This window comes from Hermetia illucens, chromosome 4 (assembly GCF_905115235.1).
Source record: "Hermetia illucens chromosome 4, iHerIll2.2.curated.20191125, whole genome shotgun sequence".
Taxonomy (NCBI): domain Eukaryota; kingdom Metazoa; phylum Arthropoda; class Insecta; order Diptera; family Stratiomyidae; genus Hermetia; species Hermetia illucens.
Genome location: NC_051852.1, coordinates 27,069,402 through 27,086,226, shown reverse-complemented (window position 1 = coordinate 27,086,226; position 16,825 = coordinate 27,069,402). Strand labels below are relative to the sequence as shown.

The following is a 16,825-nucleotide window of genomic DNA, read 5'->3' as shown; positions in this document are numbered from 1 at the left end:
CCAGTTACCTCAAGTGGTTCATCAACTTGTGTTCAAGGTATGGGACAGAGAATCAATGTCTGACGATTGGCAAGGAGGCATTATCTGTCTCATACATAAAAAGGGAAATATCACACAGTGCAGCAATCATAGAGGTATCACATTGCTGAGTACCATCTATAAGATATTCTCTGCCATCTTGCTAGGCAGTATGGTCTCATACGCACAGAACATCATTGGCCCATACCAAAGAGGCTTCAATCCAGGCAAATCAGCAACAGATCAGATTTTCTCTCTGCCTATGATAGCATAACCAGGGTAAAACAGTACACGGCCATGAGAGAATTCGGTATCCCCACGAAATTGATAAGACTGACTAGGCTGACCCTGACCAATGTGCGAGGCCAGATAAAAGCAACAGGATCATTCTCAAGACCATTCGACATCAACAACGGTCTACGGCAAGGGGATGCCCTTTCATGCGTCCTCTTTAACTTGGTCCTCGAGAAAGTGGTCGGTGATGCTGATGTAAATGCAAGAGATATGATCCTCTTTAAGTCCACCCAACTACTGGCCTATGCTGACGATATCGATATCATGGGAAGAACGACCCGAGACGTACAAACTACCTTCATCTAGATAGAGCAGGCGAAGGAGACTACAACTTTGAGACCGTTGATAATTTCTCCTATCTAGGGTCGAAAATCACAACCGATAACAACTACGATGATGAAATCCGCGCACGGTTGTTGGTAGCCAACAGAGCCTATTTCAGCTTAGAAAAACGAAACGTCGAAACGTCTCACCATAGGGTCAAAGCTGTTACTGTACAAGACAATGATCTTACCAGTCCTCATGTCTTTCTCGAAAACTTGGGTTCTTAGCAAGAAGAATTGCAAACTCTTGGTCGCGTTTGAGAGAAGAATCCTCCGAAGAATTTTTGGCCGCAGATGCAGCCAGGTAGAGCATTACGCACGCTGCGGGCTTGCTTTGTCCAATCTTCAAAGCAGAACTGGAAAGAACTTGGACGCGGTCAACATGATCCGTATCTTACAGATATATATACATCGCTCACGAGTTGTTAGCGCAGTTCACTGCGGTGATCAAAGCTGATCTAGTGCTCATCGTTGAACAGTACCGAAAGAAGGACCCGGCTTCATGGCGCCCCGACTGGAGGTTTGTCGAAACTCTTAAAGCAGGTGGGGAGAGGTATTTTTCGAGGTGGTGGGGTTATATCGAGACGTGGCAAACCTTTTATGTATTAGTGTAGAGCTCCGGGATGAGTGTCACAAACTCCGTCGCTTGACACAACGTCTAAACGGCCGCGAGGAGTATCTACCATAATCACAGATTACAGATCAATTAAAAGGGTACTAGAAAACCTGTGCAATTTGCAATTTCAAGAACAGTAAAATCTAAACTTCATAAGCATTACATACTATTCGTGCTAGAAGCTACTAAGAACACAACTAGAAAAGAAAAAATACAACTAACCTTGTTTCCAATTCAGCAAAGCGTTTCTGATTTTCCGGCCTATTAATAAGCACTTGAAGCTGTTGATGTAGGGCCTCGGCCGTTGTTTCTGAATCGCATCGATAGGCGTGAACATGTAATGGACATTTTGTTGTTGGATTATACAATAATAGAACACACGCAACAATATCATCTTTTTGAACGGAACTAGTTATGGCACTATGTGGAATAAAATGTTTAGATGATCCCTGAAAAATGAAAACACAAAGAATTTACTGTCGATATGCATCCCTGGTGCAATGCATGATGAAAATTTTAGATTTCATGGCTAATTAATTACTTGTAGAATTTTAATCCCTTTATGTGATACTTGTAATGTAACTTTTAGAGGTTCCTGTTCACGCGATCGTTCGATTAAATATGGTAGAACGGGATTAATAACACGCGACCCTCGTAAACCGCGTGCCTCCTCCGCTCCAAGAAACCATACGTAATACGAGGCTTTTTGTACATCTCGACGTAGCCTTAATGCCATTTGGAAAAGTTATCGCTGCTGTTGTTGTTTTACATCTGTAACATCTGAAAATGTGAAAATGAAAGCATATTAGTAACAAGAAATTTCGAGTGATGCTTTTGATATGTGAAATGAAAACGAAAGACTTAAGCCAGAAACTTTTTTTTCGGTTATCAATGCATTAGCACTTGTAAGCTGCTTGGTTTTTGGGGTTGTATAATCGATTCTGTTAACTTTCATTGCAACAGCATAGTAAGATTGATGAATGATAAAAATGTGTGAAAGCGTGTCCAAATAGATAAGTTTACTTGTGTGTATTCTGTATTATTTCTAGTTTCGATTGTTATCTGGAACACTAGTTCAAGGTGGTGTTGGGCTGGTCATCTTGCTACCTTTTAAATTTAGATTGATTGTTCCATTTGAGATAATGGATTTGATGCAGAGTGTACAACAAAATAAAGAGTTAGATTATTTCGTTGCAGATAATTTAAATTTATCAGACAAAAGACCCAATTATGGAGGGGGCGAACTAACGTTTCCTATAGCATATTTCTTTTATATATGTATTTTGTGGTAATACATTTCATCGACCCATTTGGGATAGAAATCTTGATATCCTCCTTGTAGATTTTGAAGGAGTACTGGATGAAATTAGAGGCAGAATCCTTGATAGCTCGCCAAAGACCGTGTACTGGAAGAATCCCTCCTTGTAGTGCCACCGGGAAACATTTTTCAACAAGGCTTGTTGACCAGGGTTAGTAAGAGAAAATTTCGGGATAAAAACTCACCACGGTACTGTCGACTTCACTAAGGAATGCCACGTTATGTTAAACATAGTTCTGTAGTTGGTATTTCGATCTGGGACGGCAGGATCGTGGCGTTGGGTGCAAAGGTGTCAGAGTCAGAGTTTGCCCTATTTAAGTCAGTTTCTAATATACGAAGGAATCGGTGAAACAATGCACTCGGAGTGTGGAGTAGAAATGTCTTACATACGGAAAACGAAAGGTGGCGAGAGTCCTTATTGAATTAGCTCCGAGAACAACCGATAAAGTACGTTTTGTGAGGCGATCAAGGGTTGACTACCTTACAAAAAAGACCGCAACAGTAGGCGCTATTAAGGATGAAAGGTAAGCTTTTACAAACTTACTCCGTTGGATGTTGCCCAGCAATAAGCCCGGAGACTTCTTAACAGCGGGAAAAATCAAAATCGGCTGTATAGTATGCAACGAATACCAGTAGCCCCACCAAGCGTAACAGATGCTTAGACTATGGAAATACGTTTGCAATTTGCTGGGGATCTGATGGGAAGACACATGCCGCAGATCTGGGCAGGTAGGTTAGAAAACGAAGACTTGCAACGAAAAGGAGAGTTCCGTTCTCTCCAGCGATCGCGGCCCGTCTTCTGAAAGGTTGGTACATACTGCGTGCTCGGGACGGTATGCGGTCTAAACAATGACAAGGAACAAGGACCAATCCTCATGGCATCTTGACTTATTAGGTACAGGACTTCACTTCGAGTTCGGGCCCAAGGACGTGAATATAGTTTCTTATGGATTTTCATTTAGGAAAAAAAATATTTGAGCATCTATCTTACACTGAGTGAGACAAAGCCGGATTTTCCCCGCAGATTTGATGCTCTGAGGGACGCCCTCTTAGACACGGATGGCCGGATCCTGGCTGGAGGTATCAGGGGTTGTCGCTTGAATGGGGCATGTCTCATGCGGACTCCAGAGGGAAAAAGCACGTCATGGAAAATGGGTTCCAAGATTTGTCGAAACCCTTGGAACAGGCAGTGCTGCGCTAGAGGATGTTTGAAGGTGTGTGGGGGGGGGGGGTGTAGGATATGTAACTAAAATTATAGTAATTTATTGATCTGATGATGACGGCCTGCAGAGCGTCCATGTCAAGCGTCGAAGAATGCCCACTTTTTACTATGAAAGAACTAGAATGAAGAACTTATGAAAAATAAGAAGGTGGCAGAGGACGATGGTATCCTGGCTGAGGTATATAAATAGCTTGACCTATTGATCGGTCCATCAAAACTTTGTCTGAGGGGGAATTTTTCCATGGTGACGAAGATCGCGCTCATCAGCAAAAATAAAGGCTACCCTGAACTGCCGTCTGCATACCGACCACTCCGTATGCTTGGCACAGCCAGGAAACTGCTTAAAAATCTCATCAAGAAGAGAATCGCCGAATCGATACGTGCTGGTAGGTACTTATTTCCAAGGCAGTTCGATTTTGGAGTAGGTAGATCCATAGCGGACGCTGTCATGGAGGCCGTGGATGTTTATCGAGCTGAGGCACACAGCCGCCAATTTCGATGGGTAGTGCTCTTTATAATGCTTGATGTCATCTATGCTTCCAAATCCGTGAGATGGGCAGATAAGTTAAGCATGATAGAAAGTTAATTCAATGGGCTACGCTACCTCTTGCGGATCTTGAGGGATTATCTGAGAGGCTACTCCTTGCTCTATGAGATGCCGGAGAATCACAGGAGGATGGAAGTTATTTTTGGTGTAGCATAAAAATCCATTTTAGGGCTGGATCTGTCTGATAATACTAGATATGACAAATTGAACGCGAAGCAGACTACACATAGCGATGCGACGGCTAAGCTGAAAAAACGAAGTAGTAATCTTGGCTAAAATCGACTGGTAATCAGAATGAGCGGTAACTCTCTTGGGCAAATGAGTTTAGAGGCAGATGGACTGCATGGTTTATCGGTAAATGTATGGTGAGATTGATTATTTAGTTACCCCGCTTCTAAGCGACCATGGAGATTTTCAATCTTACTTGCACAAGATTGGGAAGGTATGATTGTGATGATTGTGTGGTTTTCAATGGAGTTTTAGACGACTCCAATTACTTTTTAGAAATCATCATTTTAGCTTCCTATTCCACTCTCCCACCTTGTTACGATATTTGTCATATTATACATGCGAGTATAATCTTTTATCAAAGGCAGAGGAGCGGAGTTCTGTCAGTACCTACCCGGGAGGATACCTACATCATTCATAGAAGGCCTGAAAGAACCAACTATGCCAACTATAATACAAGCTTGACATATTAGTGGATTAAAGGCCTGTCTAACACTCTATGATTCTCTCGCCTTGAAAACGCCAATCACGAGCTTTGCTCCTATTTTTTGAATTCACTTTATTTGATGGAATTAAGGCATTTACTCCAGAGATTTATCACTGAAGAAGGGAGTAACTGGTTCCCGAAATTCGAATATAAAAATATTATTTTTGATTCCCACTAAATATTCTTTTTATTTGTTTGTTTACGTTGGTTCTTGGGCGCCCCGGTGAGTATTCTACCTCACGATGACTATACCAAGAAAATGAGTTGTATGTAGCATGCCTATGGTACCAACGACAACGATCGAGCCGAGTAGAAAAGTCATGTCTATCAGCGGTTATAGAAATGCGACTTTAACTAGTGTGCTATATTGATGTGACCTGGTGAAACTGGGTGATGCATATGATACCTAGAAGAGGATGTTTTACAAGTTAGTTTCTTAGACTAATCTAGCCAATTCCCGGCAAAAGTTGTTAAAGTGATATTTAAAAAGATTAGTCAGTGATTTAAACCTCCCAAAAAAACTCTAGTTGGACCCAACATTGGTGTATTTTTGGCAAAGGAATACTGTATAATCCTTTGTCTCTCGTACTCGACACTGATCCCAGACTAGAACAATTCAAGATATCTGGGGGTGAGACACCAATCTCGCTAGGAAGTGTTTGTTTAGTGTGAGGTGGGTAAGGAGTCTGTTGACGATCCTAGACATTTCAGGCTTGGTTTTGATTTTTTTTAACGAAAGGTTGTCGGGAAAATCTGGAAAGATTCTTGCAACGGTGAGACCAATCGTAGCGACTTGTACTCTTCTTCCGATTGTTTTCTTGTGTTGTCCTCAACTAATTTCACCACATCAGAAGCCGATTGCGAAATTTCCTGCGCGGCTTCTGAGTTCAAGGCATTGGTCACTGCCATATGACTCTGTTCATTGAAAGGTTTCTTGCAGTGAGCTGAAGATCTGGTCTGAGACATTGGAATGGGAGAAGGCAGTGTAAATTTGGCTCGTCATCTAATTTGTGCTACTGGTGGACATTAGAATGCTGTACGTCATTAGAGGCTCAAAGATATTGATCACTGCATTCAGTTATTGTTAGCCATATCGACTATTAGAACAGACACCCCACTGACTGGAAGCCTAACTTGTTTTTGCCTGGTACTGCTGCTATTCCAATTTTATTAGAAGAACCTGTTACATCTGTTCCCATGAGGAGGAAACCTTTAGTGTCTACCGTCTAAAAATGACGTTTTGGCTGAGATTACTTTTACCACCTGATTTACGGAGTTTTGCCTTAAGTAGTTTAACTTTAACTACTTTAAATTTACCGCAATGTCGTCCTGTCGGTCTCTATGTTTCTGAGCGTTGGCCGACTATAAAAGACAATGAACGGCGTCTTGCGGTAATGTAGACGAAGATGTCGCGTTGGACTAGTGGCGCACGTTTTTATCACATCGGAAATGAGGATATCCTCGATCGTTATAGGCTTGCATTGATCGTGGAAAAGTTGCGAGAAAGGCGTCTTCGATGGAATGGTCACGCAATTCGTGCTAACGAGAATTCACTTGCCAAGATTGGTCTGAACATCGAAGTCGATGGTAAACGACCAAAAGGCAGGCCGAAACAATGGTGGCTTGATACGCTGGATGGGGATTTAAACGGCTCGGGATTGCATCCACATCAGGCATTTGATGGAGCCAAATGGCGAAACCGATCACAATGAGCCGACCCCGCTTGCGAACGGTACAAAGGCTGAAGAAAAAGGAGAAGTGCACTTATATATATTTACACATGATTATGGGTTACTAGACAATGTTTGTTTAGGAAAAGCATAATATTTACGCCTTCAGTATGTACCTATATCTGAATATACTCACATAAGATGATCAGAAAACCTCTATATCTGGAGTACCCAGCTTCTGGTATTCCGATTTGTTTGAATCTTATGTTTAATGTGACTCACTGACTGGCAAAATATTTATCTGGTCTTTTGCCTATGATTTGTTTTAGTAAAATTTAAAATTTCCATTGTACAATTTAAGGTTTAGATGGAGAGGCTGGTATAATAGATTGGACTGTAAAAGGATTGGTTTTTCAATGGTGGGATTCGAGCCGGGTTTTGAAGGGCGGGATCGCAAAGATTCAGGCAATAAATAAAGTAATTTGAATTGCATTCGATAAATGAAAATTTTTGTCAAGGAACCCAAATTTGGAAGAGCGGCTTACTTACCGTTCCCGAGGGAGAGGGAAATGAAAATCTTATCTATCTTAAAATCTTGTCCTTCGTCAATGTGAGAAAGAAGAGTAGGGAGAATAGAAGACTGAGAACTAGAAATGTAGGAAATTTGGTAGGGACCTTTTTAATGAAAGAGCCTGTGACGGGCTTAGATAGAAAACTATCTGATGGACGAACTAAGAAATACAATGAACCTATTGTGGGCTGAGTATGGGGAACTACGGTTTCTCTTTTTCTAATTGAATCTAACATCGCATAAATGAAATCAAATTATAATTTCCCTGTTGCGACTACCGTGACCAGATAGATAGTCTCCATTTCGGTATTCAAAGGACAATACTGGTTTTCAAAGGACAATACTTTTTTGTGGTGTAATTCAAATCTAATTGCTGGATTTAGGTAAAGATACTGAAATATTTTTTTTTATTTTCAATTAGCGGAAGTATGCAAAATGTTCCCCTCCTCGTGTGAAAAATTGACTTACAGTGTATCTTAGAAGAAGTAAAAATAAAAACTGCTTTTGGCATTGTTTCACTTCTTTCAAGGTACATTATCACCCAACCTTTTCTTTCATACCACGAACCGGACACCCTGTATAGGCATTCATTCTTGCTGCTAATGTAAAATTAAGTAGCGTGATAAAAACAGTACTAATATTATGACTAACTGCATAACAAATGCAAACAAACAGTAACCACCAAAGCACACTAATGAAAACAGTCATTTGGCTGTGTTAATTCATTTTGTACGCAGAGCGTTATTTCTAGGTCGAAAATTGTTTTAATGTGCAAAGTTTAAAGTCATCGTATATCCGCAAGGTCGCCTGTTCTCCGTGAAAATTTACTGTTTATAAATTTCATGTTCTTAAAGCATAAAATTGTCGGAATGTAGATATATGCACATATGTATCGAGGTGCACTTATGATACCTACCCACTGCCACTTTTGTGCATCCGTGTGCTCATGCACGGCGTTGAGGTGCATGCATATGCACTTTAGCGTGTTTGGCTTCGATTCCTTTATTGTTTGATTTATAACCAGCGATTACGTTCCGAGTAATTAAAGACAGTTAAATGTAAGATACTATGGGAAGTTAGTTCTCTTCTTGATTGGATTTGTAAGACATGCATGATCTAAGCGAAAGTGTACATATGATTCCTTCATTGAATAATTCGAATGGAAATATTGGGTAATAAGACATTGATCGTTTCCAGTTTTACTTCGGAATATTTCCTCATATGGCAAATCTTGGATTTCCAACTCTATTTGTTTCGGCAATTAAGGGAATAAATACTTATATGTATGTATATACATATGTGTGGCATATTCAGAATTGTTTCCATCTATTGGTCGTGATGGTTGAGGGATATGCCATTTTATTTTGGTTGCGTTATGGATGTGTTCATCTTTGTGTTGGTCCTGCCACTGTAGGCATTATATATTACAATAACATATTACATTAGCTAGTATCATTGGTACTTTGGTGGTCATATGGGAACTATGAAGGCCCACACAAGTAGTAAATGATTTTGTGCTGAGTTTAAAGGGGACTCCCTATACATAAAAGGGAGGGTGTACACATTTTTTCATTGAATACCAACTAAAATGTATTGATTAGCATTTTTTGGAACATTTGATATATGTATGTAGAGTAATTAATCAAAAAATAGAAATTTAAAGTGAAGCTTCGTATCTATCCAATCCAACTTAATTAAAAAAGATGCTGATACCTCTATACGATATCTAGGTCTACATCCGACATTTTCCCAAATAAAGTCAATAACCATATATTGTCATATTTTTAGATAATCCTGTCCAATTCGATCCTAGGAGTATGACAGCAATTCATAATGCATGATTCTAAACAGTTTGGTGCAAATTCTTTTACTTTTAACGAAGTTATTTTGGCAAAAGCTTGTGATTTTTATGTCAATTTTTTGCATTTATCATGCATGGTAGGGTGTCGGCATTGCATTAAAGTGAATAATTCTACATATTAAAAGACCATATACATTTCGAGAGGATTCATGCCAGCTGCAAACTACTCGAAGTTCGCATAATCCAATAAACAAAATAGAATTTTTTGTACTTAAAATCCCAAAGCATTTTGTTCCTGAAGAACCAAGATTCCAGTTTGATTTGATTTTTCAATTTTTATTGATATTTTTTTTTAAATTTCTTTACATCCTTTGCCACTTACGAAAGGGCTATTTAAATGTAAGCTGATGTCTTTGATGAACTACGATACATACGAAGAATTTTTGCCAGCTAGGGTAGATTGATATTAAAAATTTTCGTTCAACCCCATAACTGGATTTGATAGGTCCATATTGGTTTGATTAGCGGCATTTACAAAGTACAAGGTATTCGTCTAGGGATAAGGAAGAATTTCGATATGTATCTTCCCAGTAAGGCGTTGACTGAGGTCGAGGACCAGGTATCTAATGTCAAGGATCAGGTATCTGACGTCATCACTTCGTGTTATATATATTTCGTTCGTCGTAATGGGTAGGTACGCTTTCGATTCCGGGTAAAAGGATTGTGACTACATTTGCTTTGAATTTGCATGAATTTTCAATGTCCTTATAGTGTTTTAAGGTAAACAAACTCTTTTAAGATCGGTTTACTGTCTGACTGTCTGTCTATCTGTTTGTCACACGCACTTTTCTCCAGAATGGCTACACCGATTCAAGTGAACTTTGGTGAGCATATGGGAACTATGAAATCCCACGTGTATAATGAGCGACATACAGTCGTTTTCAAAATAATAAGAATAATCAGTATGATAGAAACACATATATTAAGGGTAAAAAAATGCAAAAAGTGATGCTGAAATGTACCTCCATTACTTTCAACTGAAAGTGTGTGCAGTTTGACGTAACTATTGACTATTTTTTGGTTTTGCGTGCCTTACTCCTTTCTGGACACCTATCCAAAGATTAAGTCCGGTGATTGCGCTGGCCACTCCATGACCCTAATGTTATGGGCTAGAAACCAATCTTTTGCTTTTTTGGATGTGTGGTTTGGGTCATTATCTCGTTGGAAGCGCAAAGGCATTCCCTGTTCAGCATAAAAGAACATAACGGCCTCTAATATTTGGCTTACATAATTGAAGGCTTCCATGTTGCCGACTATCCTTACAAGAGGTCCAACATCATTCAACGGGATACTTCCCCTAGCATCATTTTGAGACCACCGTGCTTGACAATCTTTGCGGTAAACTTCGCCGCCCTCATAAATCCGTAGTATGAGATGTTATATCGACTCCTCAATTAAAAGGCAAGCTTTCTTTAAGGCATGTTTACTCCTACTCGTGATATTATCAGTATAGGCCAGTATTGGACGGGCTTAGAGAGGGTGATATCCTTTGTGGACACTCCTGGATTTTAGATCACTTTTTCAACGCTCGGTTAAAGAACACACACAATAGTGTGTCACCTTGTCACAGTCAGTTGGAAATGTTTGATACTACTTACAGTGCTCCAGCTACATTAATTTGGCCTTGAATTGATAAACCATCTGATGAAGCGCCAGTATCCCTTCGAATGAACCAAAAAGTTGCCGGCATCCTCCATCCGAACGACGCACGAACACATAGAGGCTGCTCAGTAGTTTAAAGGTATCTGACACTGTGTGGATCAGGTACTTCTCCGCGACTCTACTAACAATTGCGAACCATTGGAGCGGAGAGATCGATCGATGCAAGAAAAAGGGGATGGGCGGAAATTCCATACCACGATGAAACTGAAACTATATGTATTATCTGCCTCTAGCTTCCTTAAAGCAATATAAAAGGTCATCAATAATGCAAGGATCTATACTCAAAAAGATTTGTTGAAGATTAAAAAACTTATTATACCATCTACACTTAACCCGTAATCGGGCATAATTCTTACACTCGAAGATTATGTGCAAGTGTTATACTTGTCCGAATCTATGTTTTTATATGTGTGATTGACCTGAAGCCGATTCAGTCATCTCTCTTTGGAAGCTGTAAGCGTGCGCGTAGTCTGCAGTTGAATTATGGGCAAAGCAGCGTGAATGTTAGAGAAAAATGGTCCTATGTAACGTGATATCGAAAAAAAAGTCATCTTTCCACTCTCTATAGGAGTGTTCCTGAATTGCCTTCAGAACATCTACAGGGAAGGGTTTGACCAAATTTGCGGGACTAGAGCCCAGAGCCTTACGGGCCTCCACATGGGCGAGTTTATTTAATGGGTGTTCCACGTATGCCGGGCACCATAGAATTTCTAAAGACTTAATAAGGGTAGTTTTTTGAGTAATTTATAAGTATGAAGAGAGACTGTAATAATAGCAACCTTCTCTTCACCCATCCTGAAGGCCAACTTTATGGCCTGAAGCAACGCAAAAAGTTCCGCCGCCAAAACCGAACTGACATCCTAGGAAAAACATGAGACTTGCGTCCCTCCCGGATCAACCACCGCACAGGCAGACCCACCACGCATGAACGTAGCATCAGACGTAAGGATCAGAAAGCCCTTTGATTTGAGGCCCTCCACCGTCTTGCCGCACGGGGCCGCCGTCACCTGGGCTTTGCCATAGGTGTCCCCCAAATCATACGACAGGATAACCTGAATCTTATTAGAGGTTACGGGAATAACATTGGAAATTACAATGTCAAACAAGCTTCGGAATGACTTATAGATCGAGGAGAGACCATTTTCAGCATCCCCGTTCTGAGCCACCAACTGATAGGTTTTGGGATTTCTTTCTTTAATTTAAGAAGTTCTTTGGCTGGCAGGATGGACCTTGTGGAACGGAGAAGCGGCTCCTAGGCCAAAGCAAAAATCTGGTTCAATGGGGTGGTTCTGGTCAGCCCCAGGTATCTTTTTAGGATACAAGCAGATATTGAGTTAAGATTGTTTTCAAAGTATTTTGTCGGATTCATACTGAACGTAGCGGCATACTCTATAGTGGGCCTTACCACAGAACTATGGAGATTAATGGCCTTACGGAGTATGGGACCCCAAGAAAAACCAGTTGAAAAATTAATCAACCTGTTTGCCTTTAGGGTTTTAGAAATAATGGAGTTCAAGTGGTTTCTGACCACTGGTAAGAAATCGCGATCGTTCTTATATGGAAACAAAGGTAGCCCAATAGAATGTTCAAATTATCGTCCGATTCTGAGAAGGTTTTTGAGCGCACTCTTGGTAACTACTTTTGTTAAGATCACCCTAAAATAAGCCGAGTTTATTCAGAACTGCGGAATAACTGTTTTTTAGAAAGAAATACAGCGAGAAGCGTCGCACCCTCTCCATTGCTTTCCTGTATCTAGGGAAGGTATTTGATCTTGTACCACGTAAACTAGTCTGATATATACAATACCCTTTGCGCCAGGAGAACTTTCGCGCTGGATTAAACCGCCCGACTGGGAACGGCAGAATAAAGTTCGAAGTTTAGTATTTCGAAAATCTTTCTCGGTTTCTGTTGAAGCTCATCAAGAAAGCGCCCTCTCGCTACTCCTCTTCGTTCTTTTCATGAACACTATCAATCGGAATATCCAAAGTCCAGCGCCCCATATACTGCTCTATTAGATTATATTTTGCAAATATTTCACAACAAAACTGACCTCGAGCAACTTGTTCTAAAGCGGAACGACCCTCTGATACACCATGGTTTGCGATTGAATCTTAATAAAACAGAATTTTTGACGATCGATCTCAATGACACTAAATCTATACTACAAGCCGTTGGTGAGTTGGATCAGGGAATTACTCCACACATCAACGCAACAAGAATGCAGTGCTATTCCATAGATGTAAAATCTACCGCAGAATCCTCTACTGTATCGCCCTCTATAGCTCCGAGTGCTAGCTGGTTACCAAAGACAATAAACCTCGCCTCGCGATAATGGAAGCAAAAATGCTGCATTGGATCAGTAGCGTTACATGTACGAAATGAACACATCCGCGATCGATTTATGAACCCATAGAGGTATGAGCATCTTATCTGCGCTAGCGACCTACAGATCATGCTAAGCAGCAAAAACTTGATATGATTGGTGGGGATTTAAGAACGTGTTGTAAAACGAAACAGCATTCAGTATCTTCTTAAATATAACTATAGTCTCACGCACGCAACTTGATCCGTAGCCGATCCAGAATAGAAAGAGGATACCAATAGGCCACGTTACTTCGTATTCACTGGTGGTGGTTGCGTACAGAATGGGGCAGTCTATCATACATATAAACATGATCGAGTCTTGTGGCTTACCCAACCGCGCAGTGATCTGCCCAGAACTGAGCGATTTAAGTACCTCGGGTCAACATTATCAGCCAAGGGAGAACGGCGTTATAAAATTGCTTCACCCATTAACGCAACCTGGATGAAGTAGCGTTCCAAAACTGGTATTCTTTGTGATCGACATATCAACGAACGTTTCAAATTTAAAATTTGCCGAAATGTATTTCGTCCTGTCGCCCTCTATAGTTTTGAGTGTTGGCCGGCTATAAAAGACAATGAACGGCGTCTTGTGGTAATGAAGACGAAGATGTTGCGATGGACTAGTGGCGTGACACGTTTTGATCACATCCGAAATGAGGATATTTGCGATCGTTATGGGATTGCACTGATGGTGGAAAAATGGTGAGAGAGGCGTTTTCGATGGTATGGTCATGCAATTCGTGCTAACGAGAATTAAGTTGCCAAGATTGGTCTGAACATCGAAGTCGAACGACCAAAAGGCAGGTCCAAAAAACGGTAGCTTGATACGCTGGATGGGGATTTAAAAGCCTCGAGATTGCGTCCAGATCAGGCATTCGATAGAGCCAAATAGCGAAACCGACCACGAGCCGACCCCGCTTGTGAACGGAACAAAGGCTGAAGAAAAAGAAGAAGTGGCTTACTCAACATGGGTTACTTAGCCGAGACAAGGCAAAAACTAAATCAGATACTACTCAATATATAGTAAAAAGATGTTTTCCGTATATAAACGCTGTATCTTTATTAGAATCCAAAAATCTTAGCACGGTCTATTATAATGATAGCCTTCTCCCGTCGCGTTTCCATGCCATTTTTGTGTGTTATTGAGTCAAGCAAATAATACCAATCAATTACTTCATTTTCCTATTTAACTTATCCGTTTCACAGTTCCCAGAGTTTACTTCTTTTGTGGTTAGCAAAGCTTGAACGTTTTTGCATGAAATTGTATGGTTATTTCGCTGACATTTTCACGCCATTCTTACAATATTTTATATTTAAGACCACGCAATTATCAGTGACAGCTATTCACTTGCAAACATGAAACTTGAGAATGCTTTCCATGTGATGAATTCGTTGAGACAAAAGAAAGTTTGAAAGCAAGACTTCCTGGAAGTATCTACTAGCATTCATTTTGAAGTGGTAATTCTTTTTCTCTGCTGAGAACTGCATTTGCGAACGGCGGGACCGATTTTCCTTGATATTTTCGATCCTTTAATTGAATGAGATGTGAATTTCGTTTCATCTGAATTTTGTATCTAAATTATATGAGCATAGCTGCCATACCTTTGCAGAAAAGTTACTAATTTGTAATCCAATTTGTTGATACGCATGCCAATTATGTGTATTGATACATCTGGACCCAATTTCTATATATGTAATACCAACTCGAATTACTTTTTTTCTACTTCTCAAATCATCAACTTTAATTGGTTTCTGCTGAGTAGCGGCGTACATTCCTTCTTATATTAGACAAATTAGTACAAACTTTTTCTGCAAGTCAATAATGAATGCACATTCGAAACGGTATCTAAGCTTCAAATTTAATAAAATCTGAAAAAATGCCAGACAGGGCGGTATTTGAATCTTAAACTTAAATACTGTAATCAAACATTACACGCAGATACGCTAGATAATCGCGGTTGTAACTCTATCAGATTGAGTTATTAGTCACAGTTGCTTTGGATGATAGTAGAGTGTTTAAAGTATTTTAATTACTTTGGATTCTTATTGGAGAATGGCCTGTAATCATTACATAATTAATATTATGTGCGAAACTGTTGATGTGTTTTATTTAATCTGGGCACTTACTGTAAAATCGTTGTGTTATGAAATACTATACAATTGAAATTAAAATTTCAAATTATTCAATTACAGATGTTAATTTCTTGAATTTGTTACTTGAGGAATGCAAATTCAAGCTGAACATTGAGCTCACAATAATTTAATTATTCAAAAAGCGACTTATAGTGAAACTGCAAGCTCAATAGCGAAAATCAACAAAAGTAACTTCTCCGTGTACTTTAGATACACACGATAATAGTGTAATTGCATTGAGTAGCCGCAAGTAATTATTATTCCGGCCTGGCTTTTTTTGAACATATCCAGTACACAACAATCATTTTCCGATTGCTGAAATTGAGCTCACGAAACCCAATTCGAATTGATCATTGTGGGTTATGATTGAAAGAAAGAGAATTTAAGACATTGCATGAATTTTTAATTAGATGGTGTTTTTGTACGCAAATGTAGTGAAGAAATATGTGCTAATTCGTGCTTGGTAAGTGACAATGTATCTAGTTTGTTATTTTCTAGCTCAAGATCGTGTTATGGTAATGCGTATATAGCTTTTATGATATGCTTCTGTTTGGGTTAGAAAAGAAAAGACTTTTCTCGGAGTATAGGTTAGAGAGGGACTATTATGGCTTCCGTTAGGAACAGAAAAGTTTCCACCTATGTTGTTTTAGGAACTTACATTATATTAAAGACGATATACGGAAAAGTAAACTCCCAGTTACATATTTTCCTCAGAGGAAGGAGGAAGTAAACGTCTTAACTGACTATTAAAGCTAAGGAAGGAGGCAGGCACAAAGGATCCAAGCTGTAGGGCGTTATAGGACCGGCATAGCCGCGGGATCGGATAGTGAAGACCTTTGTAGGTCACTAGTCTTAATATCGACCTGTAAAGAGGGTGGATACCTTATGACCATATCCTTTACAAGCGGTGCCTCCTACGTAGTATAAAAATATACATTATGTAAATTTGAGGCGAATCGGGTTAGCTTGGGTTGGTTTGGGTAGACTAGGATACTAACATGATCCTTGTCAAGTTGGGATTGAAGGAAAATTTAGAGAGGCCTGAAAAAGTAGATACTTAGTGAGTTGAATGTTCGACAGTATCTATCCATGGGTTCAATATAGTCATAGACAGTTAGATGTCGGTATCCCTCAAGCACAGTTGTATACCAAATGTGCCTTGGTTGATTATTAAAAGAGATTAACTCCACCGCTAACAATATTAAAAGTGAAACTCATCATCATCATCAACGGTGCAATAACCGGTATCCGATCTAGGCCTGCCTTAATCAGGAACTCCGGACACCTCGGTTTCGTGTCGAGGTCCACCAATTCGATATCCCTAAAAGTTGTCTGGCGTCCTCACCTACGCCATCGCTCCATCTCAGGCAGGGTTTGCCTCGTCTTCTTTTTCTACCATAGATATTGCCCTTATAGATTTTCCAGGCTGGATCACTCTCATTCATGCAGATTAAGTAACCCGCTCCCTACAACCAGACGGTCGTGTTATCGCTCATAGATTTCGTCGTTAT

General features: G+C 40.0%; 1 protein-coding gene across 1 annotated transcript in view; it reads right to left on the bottom strand.

Annotated features, from left to right (window-relative positions):
* Positions 1-16,825, bottom strand: part of LOC119655487 — a 208,474-nt gene that overhangs the window by 22,886 nt on the left and 168,763 nt on the right. Inside the window, exons 3-4 of the mRNA XM_038061389.1 lie at positions 1,793-2,031; positions 1,474-1,700 (exon numbers count right to left, since the gene is read on the bottom strand). Coding sequence (XP_037917317.1) covers positions 1,474-1,700; positions 1,793-1,987 — 422 coding nt within the window. The 5' untranslated portion in view covers positions 1,988-2,031. The remainder of the gene's footprint in view (positions 1-1,473; positions 1,701-1,792; positions 2,032-16,825) is intronic.